Raw genomic sequence first — 20,853 nt, forward strand, 5'->3', positions numbered from 1 at the left:
TATAGAGTACAGTATATGAGAAGTTATGTAAACATATGAAGTGGCTAGTGATACATTTATTACATTTTTCCATTATTAATGTTGATTCGGTATGTTGGCGATGGCTGTTTAACAGTCTGATGGCCTTGAGATAGAAGCTGTTTTTTAGTCTCTCGGTCCCTGCTTTGATGCACCTGTACTGACCTTGCCTTCTGGATGATAGCGAGGTGAACAGGCAGTGGCTCGGGTGGTTGTTGTCCTTGATGATCTTTATGGCCTTCCTGTGACATAGGGTGGTGTAGGTGTCCTGGAGGGCAGGTAGTTTGCACCCGGTGATGCGTTGTGCAGACCTCACTACCCTCTGGAGAGACTTACGATTGTGGGCGGAGCAGCTGCCATACCAGGCGGTGATACAGCCCGACAGGATGCTCTCGATTGTGCATCTGTAAAAGTATGTGTTTTTGGTGACAAGCCAAATTTCTTCAGCCTCCTGAGGTTGAAGAGGCGTTGCTGCACCTTCTTCACCACACTATGTGGGTGGACCAATTCAGTTTGTCCGTGATGTGTACGCCGAGAAACTTAAGATGTCCATCCTTGAAGTAATAACAGAGCTGAATTGCAAGTGACATTACTAAGCACAGATCTGTTAGTAGTTGGATATGTGGATCCAACACAAGGAATGAAAGATTAAGTATTCAAACAGGGCAAATATCTCAACACATGAAATAATCACAAAAGTATACAGGAAATTCAATCATTTATTTTACTACAGACAATGTATTCCTGTGATTTTCTTTCACAAAAAGAGACCAGTGACATTTGTAGTAAATCGTCAGTCACTGATAAAGCTTGAGTTAGATTGCAGTGTACTTACTGTACAAGACTAATGGGTTCGATAATACAGTTACTGTTTGCTTTCTGTTACAACCGGCAAGGCAAGAAAGAGTCATGCAACGTGTGCCTGTCAAGCACTCACTGAGATCACTAGGCTTCCGTTAGTCCATCCCAACAACACTCACACCTCGACACCTGAGATTATGGGTCATGTTCATTAGGGCACGTTTCAAAAGAGTTTAATTGGACAAGTCCAGTTAGTCCCTCCCTGTTTCAGTCTTCTGTTTAGTGCCTAATGAACACAACCCAGGTCTGGTCATTCCAGAACTCCTTCAAAATGTTCTAAATACTGCAACAGTTCCATCCCCTGAAAACAAATACTAAAATTGCATTTACATTGAACTAAAATATGACAAGTCTTGCAATGTTTCTTATGTATATAATTGCATTAACATGAACCTGAGACCCAACACGTACATGACTAATGAGGCTCTGGACTGGTCTGGACAGCCATAACTACACCTGGGTCATGTTCATTAGGGCGAAATGTTTTACAAAGTTTCACCACGGAAATCAAACATTTCTTATTAGACTAATCCAGATAATCCCTGTTTCATTCTGTTTTGTTAATACCTCAGATGGAGGGCTACTGAACACATAATACATCATCTAATACCGGCAAAGAATTCAAGGACTACCAAATACACCAGAGATGGATAGGAGAGAACCGCAGACCTGAACACACAGCATAGAACCTGTTTATAATGAACCAAGATGATGTCAGCAACTTGACCTTTGGTATTCAGCATTCTGACCTTTAACCTCTTCTCCATCTTCAAGCGAAAGCATAGAATACAACGCAAACTGTTGTCTTCAATGTTAAAACTACAAACAAATCAAGGAATGTAATGTTGATGTCAGTGTGAATCCTGAATAGGATCTGCTAAATACCATAGTGCCCTTATAATTCCTCAGATACAAACCTATGGTCACCTGCACAACACGTTGTTCTCCTTCTCCACAACCAAACAACAATGGCTCAACCTCATCAGGTTGGTGCATAGCTTTCAAGTCCTCAATGCTATCCATTCAGACTGATGAGGTAAATTGTCTTCACCAATCTAACCTGATCTCATCTCACCTGTCCTGCCCTGTCTCCCAGACCATTTCACTAGCTGCTGTATTTGCTGCCTCTACCTGGTGTCCATAGGCCTAGAACAATACTGAAAATCAACTTTATCCACGTTTCCAGGACGGATGTGTCCGTTTTCAGACGCTCTGCTCCTCTCTAGACTGCCTGAGTGCAAAGCAAAGGACAAGGGACTGGACAGCACTAGATAAATAAGTCCAACATTTCAACATAGCATAAAACAAAACAAAAATACACTTCAGAAATGATTAATAGTAATATTGCTCGTCCATCCTAAAACAAGACCTAAAGTGTCCATCCTGTCACTCACTCACTGTCTGTGTGCTTTTCACAGGAGGTTGGAATTTTCTGCCTGCGTTCATTTGGAGAGAAGAGAAAAATAATACATTGTGATGTGTGACAACCGTTGGCAACATTTTAAAGTCTAGACCTTTCTAGAAAGTGTGCTCTTACTGTCAGTTAGCCTGTGTTGTCCTTAACCGAATCTTGGGACATCTTCCAAGAGAGTATCACCCCCATAACCATTAATACAAACTTAAAAAGATGCCGCTCAACCTACTCACGCAAAGCGATAGTAGTCTGCCCTGCAGAAATACTCCTACACTTTGCCACATCTGCATATTAACATATGCATAGAACGTGTTACTTTGACTGTTTCTGGCTCAGTAGTGTTTGAGTTGGGCTGCTGCTCACCGCTACGAAGTGCCAGCACCTCAAATGTTCTACTTGTTCAGTTCCACCACCTAAATAAAGAGTACCGGCACCTAATTCAGTCCACTTCAAGCAAAGGCTCACTGCTCTAATATTTTCAAGATTACATTTTGGTTTGATGGACTGATTGTGGGGCCACCCAGGGGACAGCAGAATATAGTCCTTCAAATCCCCATGGCAACCTAAAAGTGTCAAAATCCACAAAGGCTTTTTTGTCATAGCAGGGTATTTGTTTTTCCCCTCTAACTCTACTGCATCACTCCATAATACAATTGTTTGGGATTATTAAAGAGACTTCAACCTGACAACAAATCACACTATAATCTAATCAAGTAAGATCAATTGTCATCTCATGTCAACTCAAAAAGAAATACATCCTATAACAGGTTTGAATAAAAAAAATGGCTCTAAACTGATATTAAGAGCTACAAATATGACCAACCATACTGGGAGGATACAGGACGGAGGGAGAGTGAGAGGGAGGTAGTAGAGAGAGAAAATTAGAGGAGTGGAGGAGGGAAGGTTACAAGGTCTGGGTACGGATGGGTTCTCATCCAAACGTTCAGAAAACAATTCTTCTTGTCTTCCCTCCTCCTTTCCTGCAGGACAGCCAACGATTGGCTGTGGGTCGGATCACATGAAGTACCATGCAGCCAATCCGGCGAGGGCGGCGACCCAGGCGGCGAATAGGACCTGGCCTGTGGGGTGTCTGAGGACGGCCATGGCCAGCTGACCGACGTACGCCGAGCCCCCACTGGCCGCTGAGATAGACAGAGGACAAAGAACACGGTCAGCAAACCTCCCACATTACCATGTGAAACACTCTTCTGCCATTTTTAACAGCACTAAGCCAGGCCAAGCAGTACTGTACTGCACTGGCCTGGTTAGGGACCCACTGTAGTTGCTGGAGCCATGCTGGAAAGGACAATGTGAAAAGTAAATATCCAAGCCAGCATGACAGTGTGTTAAGGGTATTGTGGTTCTAAATGCCAGCGTATTGCTAACATGGCACAACAACTCTTTCTTTCAGGTGGTTTTCTGGATCAAATCACTGTTTCCAGACAGAGCTTACAGGTGGTTTTCTGGATCAATCACTTTGTTTCCAGACAGAGCTTACAGGTGGTTTTCTGGATCAAATCACTGTTTCCAGACAGAGCTTTCAGGTGGTTTTCTGGATCAAATCACTGTTTCCAGACAGAGCTTACAGGTGGTTTTCTGGATCAAATCACTGTTTCCAGACAGAGCTTACAGGTGGTTTTCTGGATCAAATCACTGTTTCCAGACAGAGCTTACAGGTGGTTTTCTGGATCAAATCACTGTTTCCAGACAGAGCTTACAGGAGTTGTGTCAGCGTACCCATTTGTGCGGCGTAGTAGGGGCATTTGTTGATGTCTCCTCCGGTCCCATGAGCCCCGTGAACAGGCATGCCCGCGTCCATGACCTCTTCCTGGATATCCTTACCCATCTCCTCTAGCTCATCAAATACCTGACACCAAACACAGGGGAATACAGCTGGTTCATGTTCACTCAGCACAAAACAGAACAAAAAGGTCAAACAGGGAGGTACCATCTGAAAAGGTCCAATAAGGAAAGCTCATTTTTCTTTTTCACAACACTTTGGAACAGTTTGATATTGTGTGTCCTCATGAACACAATCTCTGAACTGAAACAGTAAGCTGAATTGTGTTGACCCAGACTTTAGCACACAGTTTGACATTGTGACTGGGTCGGTGGGCGAGTGAAAGGAGTGATATTTCACTTAAGGAGGTGCCGCTGGTCAAAGAAATGGCCATGATGCAGAACCGTAATAACAATATGATCAAGTTCAACATCTGACATTCATGTAATGTAATCAGAAGCCAGATGTGAGGAAGTGAATTAATGATCATATCTGTGCACTTGAAATTGAAATATGAGAGATGGCGCATTGTCTGGCTATGCTCTCAGAACCAGTTGGCAGAGTGCTTACAGTGATAAGCACAAATCCAACCATCTGCTGTTGGCCAAAGACCCTAATTTTCCCTGGGCACAAGACTCTTATCTCCAAAGACAGGATCAATACAGTGGCTAAATGATTAATTAAATGATACAATACTGAGAAATGCAACTAAACTACCGTGGCCCTACCTCTGAAACTAAACTACCGTGGTCTACCTCCGAAACTAAACTACCGTGGCCAACCTCCGAAACTAAACTACCGTGGCCTACCTCCGAAACTAAACTACCGTGGCCCTACCTCCAAAACTGAACTACCGTGGCCCTACCTCCGAAACTGATCTACCGTGGCCCTACCTCCGAAACTGATCTACCGTGGCCCTACCTCTGAAACTAAACTACCGTGGCCCTACCTCTGAAACTAAACTAAACTAAACTAAACTAATGGGTCCTACCTTTGACACTAAATTAATGCGGCCTGGCTTCCTCTGAAAAACTAAACATCCATTTTTATTTAACTAGGCAAGTCAGGCAATAACAAATTCTTATTTACAATGACAGTCTACCCCGGCCAAACCTTGCCCTAACCCGGACGACGCTGAGCCAATTGTGCGCCGCCCTACGGGACTCCTGATCACAACCAGTTGTGATACAGCCCGAGATCGAACCCGCGTATGTAGTGATGCCTCTAACACGGCGATGCAGTGCCATAGACCGCTGCGCCACTCAAGGACCCACAGATATGAGATGGCAATATTTCCAACCATCACCTAGAAGGAATTATTAGAAGACCCACCACACCAGTAGGTGCAGCAGTCTCCGTTTACTGGAAGACCCACCACATCAGTAGGTGCAGCAGTCTCCGTTTACTGGAAGACCCACCACACCAGTAGGTGCAGCAGTCTCCGTTTACTGGAAGACCCACCACACCAGTAGGTGCAGCAGTCTCCGTTTACTGGAAGACCCACCACACCAGTAGGTGCAGCAGTCTCCGTTTACTGGAAGACCCACCACACCAGTAGGTGCAGCAGTCTCCGTTTACTGGAAGACCCACCACACCAGCAGGTGCAGCAGTCTCCGTTTACTGGAAGACCCACCACACCAGTAGGTGCAGCAGTCTCCGTTTACTGGAAGACCCACCACACCAGTAGGTGCAGCAGTCTCCGTTTACTGGAAGACCCACCACACCAGTAGGTGCAGCAGTCTCCGTTTACTGGAAGACCCACCACACCAGCAGGTGCAGCAGTCTCCGTTGACTGGAAGACCCACCACACCAGCAGGTGCAGCAGTCTCTGTTTACTGGAAGACCCACCACACCAGTAGGTGCAGCAGTCTCACTCTTTAATCAACCCCAGCTCTCTCTCTCTCTCTTCCCTTCCTGCCCCTTCCTCACCTCCATGTTGAACTGAAAGGCCAGCACGGCCTCCGCCACCAGCCTGTCCTTGGTGGCCATGTCCAGCTCCAGCTCATTCATCCGGCTCCTGTACAGCTGCTTGAAGGCCTTGGCGCTGTGGATGCCGTCAAACTGGTAGAAGTAGACGCCCTCGCCCGTCGATGGCAGCTTCAGCGCCCGCTGGGCCACCTTCTTCAGCACCTGGCCCCCGGACAGGTCTCCCATGTAACGGGTGTAGGCATGGGCCACCAGCAAGACCGGCTCTTCCTGACCCACCTAAATACAAATACAACTTCACTGGCTTATGGTATTGTCAACCTCCCCTGGACTCCACACACACCAGAGGATTGAAGCAGCACAGGGAGTCACAGTGCAACACCCATGGAGTAGTGTTAGGTCTGAAGTGCCTTGCATAAAGGCACAATGGTAGTGGATGGTGGTAATGTGAATCTGAAACCAGCAGCCCTCCAGTAGCCAGTTCAGCCCCCACTTTTTTCATCGTCCAGCCTGGGACTTGAACCAGCGACCTTCTGGTTACCGGTCCACCTCTCTAACCTCTGGGTTACTCACCTGGTGGATGCGTTCCACGTAGCGTTGCGTGGCTGGCGAGCAGCTGACCCGCTCCCGCCAGTCCTCACCATAGAAGTAGTCCAGGTCGCGGGACAGGGCGTCACGTCTATTCAGCTCTGGGAAGTAGAGCGGGGAGAAGTCAGGATGATCCTTGTTCCTCTCAATCTCCTCCTCCATGGCCTCGTAGGTGTAGTAGAGGGCCACATCACCCAGCTGAGGGGGAGAGAGATGCAGAATTTTACCCCAAAACAAACATTTTAGTTGCAAATATTTTTCATTAATCCATGTTTGACAGTCCCTCAAATACTGTGTGTGTGTCAACATTCACGTTTTCAAGATACAGTGAGGGGAAAAAAGTATTTGATCCCCTGCTGATTTTGTACGTTTTCCCACTGACAAAGAAATGATCAGTCTACAATTTTAATGGTAGGTTTATTTGAACAGTGAGAGACAGAATAACAACCAAAAAATCCAGAAAAACGCATGTCAAAAATGTTATAAATTGATTTGCATTTTAATGAGTGAAATAAGTATTTGACCCCTCTGCAAAACATGACTTAGCACTTGGTGGCAAAACCCTTGTTGGCAATCACAGAGGTCAGACGTTTCTTGTAGTTGCCCACCAGGTTTGCACACATCTCAGGAGGGATTTTGTCCCACTCCTCTTTGCAGATCTTCTCCAAGTCATTAAGGTTGAGGGTGACATTTGGCAACTCGAACCTTCAGCTCCCTCCACAGATTTTCTATGGGATTAAGGTCTGGAGACTGGCTAGGCCACTCCAGGACCTTAATGTGCTTCTTCTTGAGACACTCCTTTGTTGCCTTGGCCGTGTGTTTTGGGTCATTGTCATGCTGGAATACCCATCCACGACCCATTTTCAATGGCCTGGCTGAGGGAAGGAGGTTCTCACCCAAGATTTGACGGTACATGGCCCCGTCCATCGTCCCTTTGATGCGGTGAAGTTGTCCTGTCCTCTTAGCAGAAAAACACCCCCAAAGCATAATGTTTGACGGTGGGGATGGTAGTCTTGGGGTCATAGGCAGCATTCCTCCTCCTCCAAACACGGCAAGTTGAGTTGATGCCAAAGAGCTCCATTTTGGTCTCATCTGACCACAACAATTTCACCCAGTTGTCCTCTGAATCATTCAGATGTTCATTGGCAAACTTCAGACGGGCATGTATATGTGCTTTCTTGAGCAGGGGGACCTTGCGGGCACTGCAGGATTTCAGTCCTTCACGGCGTAGTGTGTTAGCAATTGTTTTCTTGGTGACTATGGTCCCAGCTGCCTTGAGATCATTGACAAGATCCTCCCGTGTAGTTCTGGGTTGATTCCTCACCGTTCTCATGATCATTGCAACTCCACGAGGTGAGATCTTGCATGGAGCCCCAGGCCGAGGGAGATTGACAGTTCTTTTGTGTTTCTTCCATTTGCGAATAATCGCACCAACTGTTGTCACCTTCTCACCAAGCTGCTTGGCGATGGTCTTGTAGCCCATTCCAGCCTTGTGTAGGTCTACAATCTTGTCCCTGACATCCTTGGAGAGGATCTTGGCCATGGTGGAGAGTTTGGAGTCTGATTGATTGATTGCTTCTGTGGACAGGTGTCTTTTATACAGGTAACAAACTGAGATTAGGAGCACTCTCTTTAAGAGTGTGCTCCTAATCTCAGTTTGTTACCTGTATAAAAGACACCTGGGAGCCAGAAATCTTTCTGATTGATAGGGGGTCAAATACTTATTTCCCTCATTAAAATGCTAATCAATTTATAACATTTTTGAAATGCGTTTTTCTGGATTATTTTGTTGTTATTCTGTCTCTCACTGTTCAAATAAACCTACCATTAAAATTAAAGATTGATAATTTCTTTGTCAGTGGGCAAACGTACAAAATCAGCAGGGGATCAAATACTTTTTTCTCCTCACTGTACATCCCTTTCTGTATCCTGGCAAAGTCTCACAAAGTGAGGATGTCAAAGCACTTCATGTTCTTTAAAGCCTTACAGGATATTGTTGTTCAGTACAGTGGTTGTTCATTACCAGTGGTGCTGAAAGACCCATCACCATTCTTAAAAGTATTATCTTACAAAGTGTTTGCAAAGTGAGGATGTCAAAGTTAGATCAAAATGCCTACACCCTTAACTGACTGCTGTGGATAAATCAGATTATGCATAATGTTCAAGACAGTGAATGCAGCAGTATTAAGTCTCAGAAAAGACTTAAGTGGCTGCTCTATTCTCCAGACTGACCTTGAAGAGCTCCTTGCGGATGCGCCCCCTGAGGAAGTCCTTGACAAACTGGGTGTTCTCCGCCTTCTCGTGAACCTCTTTGGTCCCGGCAGCCAGCAGTTCAGAAAGGTCTGTGGGGCTGTGGGGAGGGCACACTGGCTGACACCGCATGGGAAACTAGAGGCACACACTAACTACATGACCCATAGGGCTGGCTTCCTAAACCCAGATTAATCCTAGTTCTGGAGAGAAAAAAAAAAACACTTTCAATGTAGCTTATTCTACATTGAGCATGCTTTTTACTCCAGGAGAAGGTTTAATCTGTGTTCGGGAAATGGGCCCATAGTGTTTTTGGCTCTCCTCAGAAATAAAATAGACAGACCAAATCTGACAGAACTGAAACATACCCTGCCCACACCCTGGCACTCAAACATACACATGAGAGGAGACCTCTCACTTCCAGAAACTGCCCAGCCCCCATCCATTTTCAGAAAAAGCACTGAAGTGAAGTTAGACCATCCCAGATTTCTATACCTGAGAGTGTCTTCTGGCTCTTTCTCTGCATACACCAGGCCTCCTCCATCGGCGGCACTCTCCGCCTTCACAGAGTCCTCCATCTTTTCTGCAGACAGCTTGGTCCTGTCACTCAGACAGACACTCTTTGCCAGTCTCTGCCAAAGACAGAACACCAAAACAAGACCCACACATTCAAAACTGACTCACTATTGAGTGGGTGGGGTAGCCTACATGAGAGCCACATAGCCTAGATACAGTATGTGCAGATAGATAGATACAGAAGTAGTGCTTTTGTAAACAGAAGCCCAAATGTCCATGACAATAGAGTCTTAAGGGATAGTTGGAGATTTTGACAACTAATCCATTGTTTCCATTTACCCAGTCAGATTAACTCATGGTTATCATTTGTATGTCTCTGCATGCAGTTTGAATGAAGTTGAAGGTAATTAGTGTTAACGGAGCAATTGCCAGCTAGCGTGAGTGTACTGACTGAAAGTCTATGGGATCAGCCAGCATGCTCCTCTGACTATGGGTATGCAGTCCTCACTGTGTTCTGGTGTACAGTTTGACAGCTAGCATAAACAGTAGCCCAATAAATCCATAAGAGGTGTTGCTTTTTTTTCCGAAACTGAAAATACAGAAAGGAAACATTTCATAACTCCAAACAATAACGAGGCAAACCTAACATTTAAGAACAACAAACGCAGAAAAACACTTAACGTAGCATTAGCCAAGTTAGAAAGCAGAACCATAGAATCAGAACCGTAACTTTAGCTAGCTAGCTAACGTAAGTTAGCTCATAATAAGTCTAAAAATAATGCCACCACCTTGAAACATTTCTCTCACTGTATAATAGCTAACATTGTTATGATACTTACAATGGGCATAAATGCAGATAACTGAAAATAAACAAATGTAATGATTGCTGTTTTGACAATGTAGCTAGCTAGCTAGCGATCTCTGTTTGACAGAGCTGTTTGATTATATTCATCGTCATGGTAACCACATGCCCCAAGTCTGCCTGCTAGCAAGGAATCTCTTTACATTCTAGATGACATTTACATTCTATTCAAGCAGTAAGGCAAGAAGGGGTGTGGTATATGGTCAATATACCACTGCTAAGTGCTGTTCTTAAGCCCGACGCAACGCGGAGTGCCTGGATACAGCCCTTAGCTGTGGTATATTGGCTATATACCACAAAGCCCCAAGTTGCTTTATTGCTATTATAAACTGGTTACCAATGTTTTTAGAACAGTAATGTTTTGTCATATCACACACGTGTTATACGGTTTGATATACCAAGGCTTTAAGCCAATTAGCATTCAGAGCTCGAACCACCCAGTTTCTAATTACAAATAAAGACATTGGGTCCGTGACACTGCAAGTAGACAAAATTGGTCATTTGCCAAAATCTCAATGTATCCCTTTAATAGGAGTAGAAGTGCAGAAATTTGTGCAAACCCAGCACAACATATCATATCAGATACAACATAGCAAACAGTATATATATATATTCTGATGAATCCTCGGCTCATGCCTGTATAAACTTAATATGGTAGAGTTTAAGCATAGTAGTAGGCATAGCTTACATCTTTGAGGGTGACAACCCAAACCATGATAATTAGCCAATTTCTTTGACTCATGACTATGTAATGAACTCAACTATTTGCTAAAGCTACATTCATTAAAACATCAAGAAGGGCCCATGAAATGAACATCTGACTAGTTATGACCAGCAGAACATCAGTCCACAACACAGGTTAGGCTAGATCTATAGAATAAGCTCTACAGAAACACCTGAGACTTTTCAGATCAGTGTCACTTCAGTAACAGGAGCAGCGTACTACAATAAATACGACAATTATACGTAGCTTCTGTGCCTTATGTGGCGGGCCGAGCGCATGCATGCTGACATGGTCGCCAGTTGTATGGTGTCTCCTCTGACACATTGGTGCGGCTGGCTTCCGGGTTAAGCGAGCAGTGTGTCAAGAAGCAGTACAGCTTGGCCGCGTTGTGTTTTGGAGGACGCATGGCTCTTGACGTTCGCCTCTCCCATACGGGAGTTGCAGAGATGGGACAAGACTGTAACTACCACTTGGATATCATGAAATTGGGGAGAAAAAGGGGTTAATAATAAATAAATATAGTGTAACGACCCTGGGTTTATAAGCGCGGATATCGACTCTGCCACTCGAGCATGCACTTGCGGCACAGTCGATAGCGCGCTGGACTTCGGGCTAGAAGGTCGAGGGTTCGAGACCTGCTCCCTGCCAGTGTGTGTGTGTATATAATATAGATATATACACACACACACACACACACACACACACACACACGTTCACCATGCCTACCAGATAAGTTAGGGAGATGCAGTCGTCAATGCCGGCAGGGGAAGCAGTGACAATGCTCTTTTCTTACCAATGATGTGTTGTTGTCGTTGTCTTGGGCTGTTGGTGGTCACTGGTCAAACGTCCTCTGACAGTTGATTCAGCTGTGACCTTATTCCGAGTGCCAGAGATAAGGGAATGTGTGTGTGACTTTGGCAGCACTGACACACAAGTAACAACACAGTGAATAGCTGGCACAGCATAGTAGGAGCCTAGTATTAGGAGGCCCTAGTCGCTTCACATAGTAATGAGGGAAGTCAACAATGAAGAGGCCTGGAATTACACAGAGAGCCAGACAAAGGAGCTCATAGTACACACGTTGCTAGATGTTCAGTTATTCTTGTGTTTACTAGCTAACTAACTGTAAACTGTATCAAATAGTAGTTCTGGTTGTATCCATGATATTGTTCCAAGTTAACACTAGTTACATGCATTTGATCTAATGTGTCTTACATTCGAGGATATGGCAAGGGAATATTGCTAGCTAACTAACATCAGAATGTCTATTGGTCTTGCTAACGTTGTAACACAGACGCTAACTTGGCTAGCCACCACCAGCAGAGCAGTTAGCTAGTTCAACAATATAGCCCATGACATCAAGGCACTGAACTGGCAGCTGTTAGACATGTTCCATGCTAACTATCTATGTATAGTAGTTGCTAGTCGTATAATGAATCAGTTTACAAGTGTTATAACCAGCGCCAGCTAATTAAACAGTTGATACGTGCGTTACTTCAGGACGACAATGTGTCAATCATCTTAGAATATCCTAATTTATTGTTTTGATGCTGTAGAACGCTAAATAACTCACATAGGGTTATCTAGCATCCTACTCTGTCCCTATTGTGCAGAGAATAAACATACAGTAGCTTACCTTCTCTGCGCACTCTACAGAGCTCTTCTTCAATGTTGCTCAAAACATAGGAAATGTATTGTTGCTTATTCTTCGTCTTTGAGATTGAGTTGGCTGACCGCATCCAACTTTTATGTGCATACACCGCCACCTACTGTACTGGAGTTTGAGTCCAGTCGCGGCCAACCGACATTAACTTCCGGTAATACAAAATTGGGGAAAAGGAAAATTACCTTGGCAACTATTAGCTCTCACAAAAAAAACACCACCCCATTCCACTATTTAACCTTATCTAATCCTACTCCAGGCCAGCAGTCTAAGAACACTACCACTCAACAGAACACTACCACTCAACATCCCTGCAAGTCTTCTGCAGTAAAACCTTGCAATCCCAAGTACTTCTCTACAGCTGCCACCACAACCTCTATTTTCTGTGACTTGTGTTCCATTTCTGCAGTACAGTTGACAACCATGTCTATAAATGCCAAGAAACCCACCTTACTGAAGCACATATTATTCCCATCCCTATCTATTGGTCTCTGCCTACTCACAGAAACCTCATCATGTACACATCTTCCTCTACTGCTCTCTTCACTTCTTCAGCATATGGCACTTTCTGTACTAACGTCAATCACTGACCTCAACCTGCCTTTCTCTCACCAGACACCTCCAATCTCCAGCCCCATGGGCAACCAACAGTTTACACACACAACTTTCTCCACATTCCTTCATCTCATGCCCTCCTGCACTTTCTCACATCTAGGAATCTCCCTCCTACACACTGCTGCAACCCCTAAAACACAGGTGCATTGCAGTCTTGGGAACAATGTAAAAAGAAAGAGAATACGAGATTTTGACGACTGAATTAGCCACGCTATGGCGCGCCACATTAACTAAATGCCACAGTTACATTCACTTGTATAAATTAATGTGAGTCTGTTCGAATTAATTAATGGATTAATGGACTGAAGAGAGTCTCATTTTTTAATTAATTAATTATCAGGCGATGCTCTTTAAAAAGACAATGACAGATTATTTATTTCCTTGTTTTTATCGTCACTACCAGAAAATCTGCAGGGTGTACAATGGATCTGATTATCATGGTGGTGGGGATGGACTGATTTGTGATCAATACAATAACTGTGAGGGGCAGAGGAAGGGAAAGTAAGTATGATAGGCACTGCATTGAACAGCTTTTAATCACAAGTTATAAACAGGAAAACTGGGAAAAATGTGTTACTATATGTAATGTAGTAGAAAAAGCATGGCATCATCCATTCAAAGCAATATACACACACAGCAGTATTGTACTGGTACCATATCAATCTTGTTTGCATTTGTCACACAACAGTATTGTAATTTTATTGTTATTCTAAAACACAAAGATGTAATATGTTACTATATGTAGTATGTTACTATACTGTATGTAACGTGTTACCAAATATTATTTGTTACTATACGTAATGTGATATGTAATCGGCTCTTAACCAACCATGCTATTTTGTTTGTTTTTCGCGTTGTTCGTAACTTGTTTTGTACATAATGTTGCTGCTACCATCTCGTATGACCGAAAAGAGCTTCTGGACATAAGAACTGCGATTGCTCACCTCAAACTCGACGAAGAGTTCTTCAGTGAGTTGGACGGGAGGGATATACTACAGACACCCGACCAGGCCCAGGTCCCCGTTATTCGCTGGAGAAAGAAACTGAGATTTCGCAGAAAGAGATCATGGTGCCTTGTGAGGATCAGGCGACAAGTGGCTAACCTGCCCTCCATCCTGCTAGCTAACGTTCAATCGCTGGAAAATAAATGGGACGAACTGAAAGCCTGTTTATCCTACCAACGGGACATTAAAAACTGTAATATCTTGTGTTTCACCGAGTCGTGGCTGAATGACGACATTAAGAACATTCAGCTGGCGGGTTATACTTTCTATCGGCAGGACAGAACAGCAACCTCTGTTAAGACACGGGGCGGGGGCCTATTCATTTATATAAACAACAGCTGGTGCACGATTGTCACGACTTCCGCCGAAGTCAATGCCTCTCCTTGTTCGGGCGGCGTTCGACGGTCGGCGTCGCCGGTCTTCTAGCCATCATTGATCCACTTTTCATTTTCCATTTGTTTTGTCTTGTCTTCCCACACACCTGGTTTCAATTCCATCATTACATGTTGTGTATTTAACCCTCTGTTCCCCCCATGTCCTTGTCCGGAATTGTTTATTGTAAGTGCATGTGCACGTTATCTGGTGTGTGACGGGTTTTGTACCCATTGATTGTTTGTTCTATTTTCCGGTGGTTTTTATTATTAAACCGTTCCGTTGGAACACAGTTTTTGCTCTCCTGCACCTGACTTCTCTGCCGCCAGTACGCACCCTTTACAACGATATCTAAGGAAGTCTCTAGGTTTTTCTCGCCTGAGGTAGAGTATCTCATGATGAGCTGTAGCCCACACTATCTACCTAGAGTTTTCATCTGTATTTTTTGTAGCTGTCTAAATACCACCACAAAACGCTCCTAGTTGCCGGGGACTTTAATGCAGGAAAACTTAAAACAGTTCTATCTAATTTCTATCAGCATGTTAGATGTGCAACCAGAGGAAAATAAATCTAGACCACCTTTACTCCACACACAAAGCTCTCCCTCGCCCTCCATTTGGCAAATCTGACCATAATTCTATCCTCCTGCATACCAGCAAAAATTAAAGCAGGAAGCACCAGTGACTCGGTCTATAAAAAGTGGTCAGATGAAGTAGATGCTAAACTACAGGACTGCTTTGCTAGCACAGACTGGAATTTCTTCCGGGATTCTTCCGAGTACACCACATCAGTCACTGGCTTTATCAATAACTGCATCGAGGATGTCGTACCCACAGTGACTGTACGTACATACCCCAACCAGAAGCCATGGATTACAGGCAACATTTGCACTGAGCTAAAGGGTAGAGCTGCCACTTTCAAGGAGTGGGACTCTAACCCGGAAGCTTATAAGAAATCCCGCTATGCCCTCCGACGAACTATCAAAATGGCAAAGCATCAATACAGGACTAAGATCGAATCGTACTACACCGGCTCCGACACTCATCGGATGTGGCAGGGCCTGCGAACTATTACAGACTACAAAGGGAAGCACAGCCGAGAGCTTCCCAGTGACACGATCCTACCAGACGAGCTTAACCTGTTTGGGATAGGGGGCAGTATTTTCACGGCCGGATAAAAAACGTACCCGATTTAATCTGGTTACTACTCCTGCCCAGAAACTAGAATATGCATATAATTTGTAGATTTTTATAAAAAATACTCTAACGTTTCTAAAACTGTTTGAATGGTGTCTGTGAGTATAACAGAACTCATATGGCAGGCCAAAACCTGAGAAGATTCTATACAGGAAGTGCCCTGTCTGACAATTTGTTCTCCTTCTAGGGCATCTCTATCAAAAATACAGCATCTCTGCTGTAACATTACATTTTCTAAGGCTTTCATTGGCTCTCAGAAGGCACCAGAAAGTGGAATGAGAGCTCTCCAGTCTCTGGGCGAAAAACAGCAGGAGTTTTTGTGAGTGGTCCTGCTGAGAACAATGACACTGGAGCATGCGTGCACGAGACGCCTCCCTGTTTTTCTTTCAGTGTTTGAATCAATACAACGTCGCCCGGTTGGAATATTATCGCTATTTTATGAGAAAAATAGCATAAAATAGATTTTAAACAGCGTTTGACATGCTTCGAAGTAGTGTAATTGTCACGTCCTGACCAGCAGGTGGAGTAGGTGTATAAGTTTTGGTCAGGGCGTGGCAGAAGGAGTGTGTTTTGTATGTTCTGTCTAGGTTGGGTTGTTCTATGTATAGTTAATTGGGGTGGACTTCCAATTGAAGGCAGGTGTGTGGTGTTGCCTTTGATTGGGAGTCCTATATTAGTTGGGTGTGTTTGTCTGTGTGTTTGTGGGGAATTGTTTGTGAGCACTGCGTTTATTGAGCCTGCTACACTGTCTAGTCGTGAGTACTGTTTATTGTTTTGTTTTTCCTGTGGATGCTGTTCATTTTTTTCCCATTAAAATAATGAGTATCCACATACCCGCTGCATTTTGGTCTTCCCTTCAACACCAAGACGAAATTCGTGACAGTAATGGAATATTTTGAATTTTTTTGTCACGAAATGCGCCTGCGCGTCACCCTTCGGATAGTGACCTCAACGCACGAACAAAACGGAGCTATTTCAATATAACTATGGATTATTTCGAACCAAAACAACATTTGTTGTTGAAGTAGAAGTCCTGGGAGTGCATTCTGACGAAGAACAGCAAAGGTAATCCAATTTTTCTTATAGTAAATCTGAGTTTGGTGAGGGCCAAACTTGTTGGGTGTCAAATTAGCTAGCCATGACGGCCGGGCTATGTACTCAGAATATTGCAAAATGTGCTTTCACCGAAAAGCTATTTTAAAATCTGACACCGCGATTGCATAAAGGAGTTCTGTATCTATAATTCTTAAAATAATTGTTATGTTTTTTGTCAACGTTAATCGTGAGTAATTTAGTAAATTCACCGGAAGTTTGCGGTGGGTATGCTAGTTCTGAACATCACATGCTAATGTAAAAAGCTGGTTTTTGATATAAATATGAACTTGATTGAACAAAACATGCATGTATTGTATAACATAATGTCCTAGGAGTGTCATCTGATGAAGTTCATCAAAGGTTAGTGCTGCATTTAGCTGTGGTTTTGGTTTTTGTGACATATATGCTTGCTTTGAAAATGGCTGTGTGATTTATTTTTGTGAGGGTACTCTCCTGACATAATCTAATGTTTTGCTTTCGCTGGAAAGCCTTTTTGAAATCGGACAATGTGGTTAGATAAAGGAGAGTATTGTCTTTAAAATGATGTAAAATAGTCATATGTTTGAGAAATTTAAGTTATAGTATTTTTGAGGTATTTGTATTTCGCGCCATGCTATACCATAGGTTATTGGTGAGGCGTTCCGCTCTGTCCCTAACAGGTTTTAATAACTTCTATGCTCGCTTCGAGGCAAGTAACACTGAAACATGCATGAGAGCACCAGCTGTTCCGGACGACTGTGTGATCACGCTCTCCGCAGCCAGAGACCACCATAGTCCCTGTGCCCAAGAACACTAAGGTAACCTGCCTAAATGACTACTTACCCGTAGCACTCACGTCTGTAGCAATGAAATGCTGGTAGGCTGGTAAAGGCTTACATCAACACCACTATCCCAGAAACCCTAGACCCACTCCAATTTGCATACCGCACCAACAAATCCACAGATGATGCAATCTCTATTGCACTCCACACTGCCCTTTCACACCTGGACAAAAGGAACACCTCTGTGAGAATGCTATTCATTGACTACAGCTCAGCTCAACACCATAGTGCACTTAAAGCTCATCACTAAGCTATGGACCCTAGGACTAAACACCACCCTCTGCAACTGGATCCTGGACTTCCTGACGGTCCGCCCCCAGGTGATAAGGGTAGGTAACACATCCGCCACGCTGATCCTCAACACGGGGGCCCCTCAGGGGTCCGTGCTCAGTCCCCTCCTCTTCTCCCTGTTCACTCATGACTGCACGGCCAGGCATGACTCCAAGACCATCATTAAGTTTGCTGATGACACAACAGTGATAGGCCTGATCACCGACAAACTAACATGGTCCAAGCACACCAAGACAGTCGTGAAGAGGGCACGACAAAACCTAATCCCCCTCAAGAGACTGAAAAGATTTGGCATGGGTCCTCAGATCCTCAAAATGTTTTACAGCTGCACCATCGAGAGCATCCTGACGGGTTGCATTACTGCCTGGTATGGCAACTGCTCGGCCTCTGACCGCAAGGCACTACAGAGGGTAGTGCGTACGGCCCAGTACATCACCGGGTCCAAGCTTCCTGGACCTCTATACCAGGCGGTGTCAGAGGAAGGCCCTAAAAATTGTCAAAGACTCCAGCCACCCTAGCCATAGACTGTTCTCTCTGCTACCGCACGGCAAGCGGTACCGGAGCGCCAAGTCTAGGTCCAAGAGGCTCCTAAATAGCTTCTACCCCCAAGCCATAAGACTTCTGAACAGCTAATCAAATGGCTACCCAGACTATTTGCATTGCTCCCCCCTCCATCACGTTGTAACGGTTGTCGTTGGGAATGGAGGACCAAAACGCAGCAGGAATGTGGATGCTCATCTTGTATTTATTTTAAAATAAAGAGAACACCAAAATAACAAAGTGAAGACCGCACGAACAACAAAACAGTCTTGTCAGGCTCACATAGGCAAAACAAGAAACAATCTCCCACAACATCAAACCAAACAATTACCCATAGATAGGACTCTCAATCAGAGGCAACGAGAAAGCACCTGCCTCCAATTGAGAGTCCAACCCCCATCAACCTAAACATAGAAATACAACAAACCAGAAAGAACATAGACCAAAACCCGGAAATAATAAATCAAACACCCTACTACATAAATCACCACCCCGAACCACAAACAAAATACCCTCTGCCACATCCTGACCAAACTACAATAACAAATAACCCTTATACTGGTCAGGACGTGACACACGTCCTGACCATAGTAAGATGTGATTTTCTATGGTAGAGTAGGTCAGGGCATGACAGGGGGTGTTTTTCTATGTTTTCTATTTCTATGTTCTTAGGTTCTAGTTTTTGTATTTCTATGTGGGCTTGTTTGGGATGATCTCCAATTGGAGGCAGCTGGTCCTCGTTGTCTCTAATTGGATATCATATTTAAGTAGGGGTTTTTCTTCCTGGGTTTTGTGGGTGATTATATTTTGAGTAGTGTTTGTTTCTCTCTGTGTCACGGTTTGTTGTTTTGTCGATTCAGTTATTTATGTATTGCAAAGTTTCATGGATTTAATAAAATGTGGAACTACAACCACGCTGCACTTTGGTCCGCTCCTTTCGACAGCCGTGACACCCTCCTCTGGAACGCTGCTGCTACTCTCTGTTATTATCTATGCATAGTCACTTTAATAACTCTACCAACATATACATATTACCTGGACGCCGGTACCCCCTGTATATAGCCCCCATATTGTTATTTACTGCTGCTTTTTAATCATTTGTTATTCTTATCTCTTACTTTTTTTAGGTATTTTCTTAACTGCATATTTGGTTAAGGGCTTGTAAGTAAGCATCTCACAGTAATGGGCGCATGGGACAAATACAGTAACAAATCAAATTGTATGTACTATGTTACTATATGTTCTATGTTATTAGTTACTATATGTAATATGTTACTATATGCTTACTTAGGAAATAGCTATAGTACAGTGTGTGTATTGCAGTCATTTCCTTATTTCCTATCAAACACTTGGTTGGCTTGCTTGACATTTTCACTGCAGCTGCGACCTTTGTGATGGCTAAGTGTCAAAAGAGTGTGAGACCTGTCAGGGGCAACGACAGCTTTTTGTCTTCATCCACCTCAAGGTGATATGGTGAGTGGTGTTGCTGGCTCAGCATTGTTCAACTAAATAACAGTATTACTGCCTTTAGACAAGCAGACCAATTCTGATCTTTTGACCAATTGTTGGCAACAGAGCTGATCTGATTGGTCAAAAGACCAATTAGTGGAAAAAGATCAGAATTGGGCTGCCTGTGTACAAAATAATAACAATTGCATGCACGACGGTAAATCGCTTTGAGTATGCGTCTGGTTTAATGGATGCCTTGGAATATGTCTGTCTTCCACAGAGGTGGTGATTGTACTGTAGTTTATGGTTGGCTTGGCAGTTTGCTATGCCTGATAGTCATTACACTTATGCAGTGAATGCTTTGGATATTGTATTTTCCACTTAAAGTATATGCTCGACTCCCGTGGTCATTCGAACAATAAGTGCTATGTACAGTGCATTCGGAAAGTATTCAGACCCCTTCACTTTTCCCAAATGTAAATAAGGTGTTTATTTTTTTCTCCGCTTTTTTTCTTTGCAAACATTTCAAAAAAACTTTTCACATGGTCATTATGGGATATTGTGTGTATATTAATGAGGGGGGAACATAACTTATTTCATTTTAGAATAAGGCTGTAACGTAACAAAATGTGGAAAAAGTGAAAGGGGCTGATTACTTTCCGAATGCACTGTATGCAGTAGGAAGTAGCTTATAAACTGTACATTACTCAAGCGTTATTGCGATTGTGCGCGAATGGGGTCTGATTGTTGGTGTGCCCCTGCCAGTCCTGAGAATTGTGCCATCTGGTTTGTTTAATATAAGGAATTAGATTTATAACATTTACTTAAACTTTTGATACTTAAGTACATTTAAAACCAGATACTTGTA

The 20,853-nt window shown here is 43.7% G+C and overlaps 1 protein-coding gene across 3 annotated transcripts; it reads right to left on the minus strand.

Annotated features, from left to right (window-relative positions):
- Nucleotides 1–719: 719 nt before the first annotated feature.
- On the minus strand, nucleotides 720–12,671 carry LOC115171780 (heme oxygenase 2). Of its 3 annotated transcripts, none has more exons than XM_029728913.1 (8): nucleotides 12,576–12,671; nucleotides 11,733–11,812; nucleotides 9,333–9,469; nucleotides 8,820–8,937; nucleotides 6,573–6,785; nucleotides 6,003–6,278; nucleotides 4,031–4,160; nucleotides 720–3,435 (listed from the first exon to the last, which is right to left on the minus strand). In XM_029728913.1, the coding sequence occupies exons 3-8, from the start codon at nucleotides 9,413–9,415 to the stop codon at nucleotides 3,308–3,310; spliced, it is 948 nt and encodes a 315-aa protein (XP_029584773.1). In that variant the 5' UTR covers nucleotides 9,416–9,469; nucleotides 11,733–11,812; nucleotides 12,576–12,671; the 3' UTR covers nucleotides 720–3,307. The 3 variants fall into 3 exon arrangements, with proteins under 3 accessions (XP_029584773.1, XP_029584775.1, XP_029584774.1); XM_029728915.1 differs by having other exon boundaries at nucleotides 11,666–11,812; XM_029728914.1 differs by having other exon boundaries at nucleotides 11,733–11,862; nucleotides 12,576–12,634.
- Between the last annotated feature and the right edge of the window lie 8,182 nt (nucleotides 12,672–20,853).

This window comes from Salmo trutta, chromosome 32 (assembly GCF_901001165.1).
Source record: "Salmo trutta chromosome 32, fSalTru1.1, whole genome shotgun sequence".
Lineage (NCBI taxonomy): Eukaryota > Metazoa > Chordata > Actinopteri > Salmoniformes > Salmonidae > Salmo > Salmo trutta.

Excerpts from the sequence above, each read along its gene's own strand:
- LOC115171780 (XM_029728913.1), bottom strand. The coding sequence starts at position 9,415 with ATGGAGGACTCTGTGAAGGCGGAGAGTGCCGCCGATGGAGGAGGCCTG. Across the intron at positions 6,279-6,572 it reads ACGTGGAACGCATCCACCAG|GTGGGTCAGGAAGAGCCGGT; the intron begins GTGAGTAACCCA and ends ATTTGTATTTAG. Across the intron at positions 3,436-4,030 it reads CTACTACGCCGCACAAATGG|CGGCCAGTGGGGGCTCGGCG; the intron begins GTACGCTGACAC and ends TGTCTATCTCAG.